This window comes from Xyrauchen texanus, chromosome 49, assembly GCF_025860055.1.
Source record: "Xyrauchen texanus isolate HMW12.3.18 chromosome 49, RBS_HiC_50CHRs, whole genome shotgun sequence".
In the NCBI taxonomy this organism is placed as follows: domain Eukaryota; kingdom Metazoa; phylum Chordata; class Actinopteri; order Cypriniformes; family Catostomidae; genus Xyrauchen; species Xyrauchen texanus.
Window position 1 is genome coordinate 22964401 of NC_068324.1, and position 6400 is coordinate 22970800.

General features: G+C 38.0%; 1 protein-coding gene across 1 annotated transcript; it reads left to right on the plus strand.

Moving 5' to 3' along the window:
- The first annotated feature begins 475 nt into the window (after positions 1–475).
- On the plus strand, positions 476–5991 carry LOC127640492 (histone H3). The gene is made up of 2 exons (XM_052123092.1): positions 476–554; positions 5564–5991. Exons 1-2 carry the CDS (start codon positions 476–478, stop codon positions 5989–5991), a joined length of 507 nt encoding a protein of 168 aa, XP_051979052.1.
- Positions 5992–6400: the final 409 nt, after the last annotated feature.

A 6400-nucleotide genomic window follows, 5' to 3' on the forward strand; every position in this document is an offset into this window, starting at 1 on the left:
AACAGAAACCAAATTTCACACACTTCAAAATAGAAGTACTGTAATATGTTAAAAGGAGTTAAAAAAATAAAATAAAAAAAGTCAAGCGCTAAAGAGTATTAACTTGTATAAAGCCTTTAATATCCCATTTTGAATCTTAATGTTTTATGCATTGTATAATTTAAAGCCATTTGTATTCTGTATGTTGTCGATATACCTTTTTGGAAGCGTTTTTTTTTATTATTATTTATTATGCTTTACGTTAGTTTGACTGTCATGTTATATTGATTCAAAATAAATAAAGATCAGTGGCTCCTGTCAACAGACAGAGGGGGAGTGTTTTGGGTTTTAGAGGGAAGTGCAGTGATTGGTTAGAATTTTTTGCAGACTATAGCCAATAGGCGACTGACAGGCTCATTTAAATATGTTGACGTTCACATGACTTTATATTATTTCTGTTTGGTATATTTGTATTAGTTCTACATCCTGACCAATAATGAGCGGCAGAGGTAAAACCGGTGGCAAAGCAAGAGCGAAAGCCAAGGCTCGTGACGCCTGCGGGAGAAACTCGGAAGGTTGGAGAAGTGTTTTCGAGGCGTGGCGGTTGGCAACACTGGGCAGTGACTGGTAGTTCCGGAAGCGATCCGGAGATGGAAGAAGATCCAGGCGGTGGGAGTGAAAGTTATAATCAAAGTAAATGGAACTTAGTAGAAAATCGGAAAAGGAAAAAGAGTGTTAGCCAAATATCGGGTACGGATAGTGAGAGAGAAAACCATATGACTAGAAGGAGGAAAGAAGATTATAAGGTAATAATAAAATTCATGACAGAAGGTGTAAGCTCTTTGAATCCTTTACAACTGTCAAAAGCGTTAAAAGAAACAATTGGGAACATAGAAAGTGCTAGGATGTTACAGGAAGGTAAACTGTTGCTGTTCTGTAAGGATAGCAATCAACAAAAGAAAGCTCTTGGGCTAAAAACTTTGATGGGACAAAAAGTAAATTGCTCAGTAGTGGGAGAGAATAAATGGGTGAGAGGGGTGATCACAGGATTCCCCACTAATGTGTCCGAAGTGGTAATCAAGAAAAGCATATCAGGCGCCTCAGTGATTGAAGCTAAAACATTAAAGTATACCAATAATAAGGAGAGAATGGACAGCTTATCAGTGATGCTTAATTTTGATGAGGATAGAATGCCAGAAAGAGTGTTTCTAGGATTTACGAGTTATATAGTAAGACCATAGTGTGGCATATGGAGGGTGTCAGGTGAGAAAGAATGCTGTCAAGATACAAAATGTAAAAATAACGGAAGGAAAAAGTTACGCTGAGGCCATAAAAAGAGTGAGAGGGACAGAACAGAGAAATGCACAAGAGAGTGAGGATGAACAAAGAATGCAGAAGCAGACCCGAGAGACAATAATTAATAGCACCATCAATGTAGACAAACTGGCGTTTACCACCTTTATGGCGGAAGTAATAAATTTCTCAGCACAAACAGAAAGCCGTACAGAAAGAATAAGAATAATAATTAGAGCAGCAGAAAAGTACTTGCAGGCAGACGGATTAACAGCTGAACAGGTAGACGAGAAATTAAAGATGCAAATAACAAACTCGCAGGCTTCATATGGAGGATTATAATGGTACTGATAATATTGCAGTGGAATGCTAGAAGCAGCAAATGGGCAAGAATTTAAAAAATATATTGATGAATATGAAGAAAAACCACATAGTATTTGTATACAAGAATCTTGGCTAAAACCTCATTTAAACTTTGTTGTTCCTCAATATGAAGTATTACGAAATGATAGGAAAATAAAAAATGGTGGTGGTGTAGTGACTAATTAAACAAGGAATATAATTTCGGGAGATAGATGTGAATGGGGAAGTTGAATCGATAGTGGTGGAGGTAAGTACAAGAAATCAGAAAATAAGAATAATCAACTTATATAATCCTTGTGATATATCAGGATTAAAGAAGATTTAAGACAAAAAGTTGGTGGTGAGGGTAGTTTCAAATTAGTGTGGTGTGGGGATTTCAACGCACATAGTACAATGTGGGGTAGTGAAATTAATGATCATAATGGAAATATTGTGGAAAGTATATAAGATGATAATGATCTAGTGTGTTTAAATGATGGAAGAGCAACAAGGATAGATGTAACAAGAGGTCATCAGTCAGCAAAAGATTTAACTATAGTGTCTCAAAGTCTGGCAAGACAATGCAAGTGGGAAGTGCTTGATCAAACTACAATAGGTAGTGATCATTACCCCATCAGATGTGTAGTAGGTATAGATGTGGAACAAAATATAAAACCGAAAATCCCCAGGTGGAAATTTAAAACGGCGGACTGGGCAAAGTTTAAGGAAGTAAGTGAGGCTAAATTGTTAGGAATTGTAAATGATAAACAGGAACCTGAGGAATTAAATAATACAATTAATGAGATCATTTGTAGTACCGCTGAGGAGGTAACTGGGAAAAGTTTAGGAGAAAGAAAAGGGAAAAGTGTACCATGGTGGACAGAGAACTGGAGTGAGGTAATCTCAATTAGAAATAAGGCGTTTAAAAAGGTAAAGAAAACATATTCCTTTCAGGATGTGATAATATTCAAAAGATCTCAGGCAGTGGTTAGAAGAGTAATTAGATCTGCTAAAAGAAAATACTGGAGACAATTCTGAGATGAAATTGGTGAGAGTGTAGATATACTGTATGTAAAATAATGGAAAGAATGGTAATAGCTAGACTAAATTACACAATAGAAAATAAACATCTTTTATGCCCACATCAAAGTGGATTTCGAAAGGTTCGCAATACAATGGATTCTATCATATGTCTAGAATCAGAAATCAGGAAAGCATTTATAAATAAAGTGTTAGTTGGAGTGTTTTTTAATGTGGAAAAAGCATACGATATGTTGTGGAAGGAGGGACTATTAATTAAGTTGGATAAAATAGGCATTAAAGGAAGGTTGTATAATTGGATAATGGATTTCCTTTTCAAGCATACAATACAGGTCAAGATCGGTTCAAGTTACTCAAAAATATACACAATAGATAACAGTACTCCTCGAGGTATGTTTGTAGCCCAATTTTGTTCAATATAATGATTAATGACATTTTTTCTCAGGTAGGACAAGGAATAGGAAAATCCCTATATGCAGATGATGGAGCCATGTGGAAAAGAGGACGGAATGTTAAATTTGTTGAAAATAGCATGCAGAGAGCAATAGAGGGAGTGGAAAAATGGGTAAACAACTGGGATTTCAAATTGTCAGTAGAAAAAACGCAAGTTATCTGTTTCTCAAAAAAGAAGAGTAGCCCACAAATAAAATTAAAATTATATGAACGAACATTAGAACAAGTATCGGAAATTCGATATTTGGGGTTGTGGATGGATTTAAAACTTAAATTTGACAGTCACATAAAGAAAATAATAGATAAGTGTAAAAAAGGAGTAAACGTTTTAAGATGTCTGGCAGGGGTAGATTGGGGTGCAAGTCGGCAATCATTAAAAATAATATATTGTGCAATGATCAGACCAGTAATAGATTACGGATGCATAATATACAGCTCAGCATCAGCATCCAAGTTAAAGAAAATAAATGTTATTCAGTCGCAAGCATTACGAATAAGTTGTGGAGCATTCAGAACATCCCCTATTCCAGCAATGCAGGTAGAAATGGCAGAAATGCCTCTGGATGTTAGGAGGTTGCAATTAAAAATGTCATATTGGAGTACACTAAAGGGACACGATGAGAATCACCCAATGAAAAATATCCTAGAAAAATGCTGGGAATATGGAAAAGGAGAAATAAATAGTTTTGGATGGAATGTAGAAAAAGAAGCCCAGAACATAAATAAATAATATAAATATTAGTCCCACAGTGGTAATACCATCAATACCTCCATGGCTTTTCCCTAAACCGGATGTAGATCTAACATTGCAAGACAAGATACAAACAAAGGAAATAAGCATAACAAAGGATATAGTTGTGAATCAGCACCTAAGTCAAGAATATTATAATAGTATTCAAATATTCACGGATGGATCTAAGAATCCAGATACTGGACATGCAGCAGCAGTTTACATTCCCAATTTTAAATATAGTATTGAAAAGAGAATTACAGATCATGCTTCATTATATACTGCAGAGATGATTGGAATTTGAATGGCACTTCAATGGGTGGAAGACGTTCAGGATGTAGTGATTTGCTCAGACTCCTATTCAGCATTAATGAGTATAAATAGTGGAAAGTCATCATCCAGGCTGGATATCTTGTATGAGATACTACAAAATCTGTACAGAATATACAGAATAGGTGTAAATATTTCATTTTTATGGGTTCAAGCACATGTGGGGGTAGAGGGTAATGAGGAGGTTGATCAGTTGGCAAAGAGATCTTTGAAACGAAATGTAATAGACATTAATGTATCACTGAGTAAAACTGAAGTTAAAGCAGTAATAAAATCTGCTCTAAACAAGATGTGGCAACAGAAATGGGACAAGGAGACAAAAGGAAGACATCTGTATAAAATTCTAAATAAAGTTGGGGGTGAGAGAAATAAATACGGAAGCAGAAAGGAAGATTCCATAATATCTAGCTTCGAATAGGGCATACATGCCTTAATTATTCAATGTTCATCATAGGGAAAAGAGAATCTGTAAATTGTGATAAATGTGGCTTGTCAGAAACAGTTGAACATGTGTTGATTCATTGCACAGAATACAACAGAGAAAGAATAAATTTTGCAGAATCATTAAGCTACATAAGTTGATACATTGTCAGTCAATAGCATATTTCAAAGCACACAGAAAGAGAAAAGGGTCTATAGTGCTTTAATGAGGTATCTAAGGGAAACAGGATTGGTTAACAGAATATATATATTTTTTTCAGAATTATTTGATAATTTGCTTCACTCTGTTAATGCTTCACACTCCTGTCCAGTTGGTGGCGGTAAATGCACCTTTTAGCTGGTTTGCCAACCGCCATAAAACTCCGAAAGAAGAAGAGCTAAAGCCAAGACTCGTTCATCCAGGGCAGGACTGCAGTTCCCCCCGTGGGCCGTGTGCACAGGCTGCTCCGCTAAGGCAACTATGCAGAGCACGTCGGTGCAGGTGCTCCAGTTTATCTGGCCGCTTCAAAGTGTTTTTTATTGTTGATTATATGATGTTTGCTTTGTTATATAAATCTCAACTCCGCACGACCCACGGTATTCTAAATATCATTAAAACAACCATTATTAATCATTTACCTATACATTTGTATATATAATAGGTTAACATGCATGAACATATACTTTAAGAAAATAAATAAAACTACATTTATTTAGAAGTGTGGAGAGAGGATTTGTGTAGTATTTGTTCACGCGCATACATGCTCATACAACAAAAGACGTTGAGCGGGAAAACAAAATGCCGCCGAATGTTTGAATAGACGTGCCGCGCAGTCATTGGTGAACTACCATCTGTTGATGTCCACATCAGGCAATCACATGCCACTACACCCTCCCCCATCTGAGAGCGTGTACTTAATAGGGATTAATCGTGCAGCTTTGAGCATTTGGTTATATTTTCTGTGTAAAGCGCAGGTGAGAATCTCGTTGTCGTGGCAAGAACCAAGCAGACTGCTCGCAAGTCCACCGGCGGCAAAGCCCCGAGGAAAAAGCTCGCTACTAAAGCCGCCCGGAAGAGCGCTCCAGCCACCGGCAGAGTCAAGAAGCCTCATCGGTACAGGCCCGGAACTGTGGCGCTGAGAGAGATCCGTCGTTATCAGAAGTCCACTGAGCTGCTGATTCGCAAACTGCCTTTCCAGTGTCTGGTGAGAGAGATCGCTCAGGATTTCAAGACGGATCTGCGCTTCCAGAGCTCCGCCGTCATGGCCCTACAAGAGTCAAGTGAGGCGTATTTGGTCGGTCTCTTCGAGGACACCAATTTGTGTGCCATCCACGCCAAGAGAGTCACCATCATGCCCAAAGATATTCAGCTGGCCCGCCGCATTCGCGGAGAGCGTGCTTAAATCAGTTGCGTCAACCCTAAAGGCTCTTTTAAGAGCCACCTCAATTCCACTGAACGAGTTTATTTCCAGTAGAACTCGCTGGTTTATAAAGCGAGATGTGTTTGCTCTTGTGTGTCTGCTGACTTGAAGACGCTAACGCCATAACGCTCGCCTATTAAAGAGCCTTAAAACGCAAGTGACATGGTTTTTTGTTTGTTTTGCCCTACATTATTACTCACATCGAAAATACCAGTTCCCTTTCGAGAGGTCGCTCCTATTGCGTAAGTAGCTTACGCTATGGGAAAACTCTGTTTCTCAAGAAATATTGAAGTCTTTATGTAAAACGCATTGCAGCTGCACAGCAGACAGCAATGAGCGAGGCAGTTCGGTCATTGGCTGTGCTGCGGCAACTTGCTCGAACCAATGACGG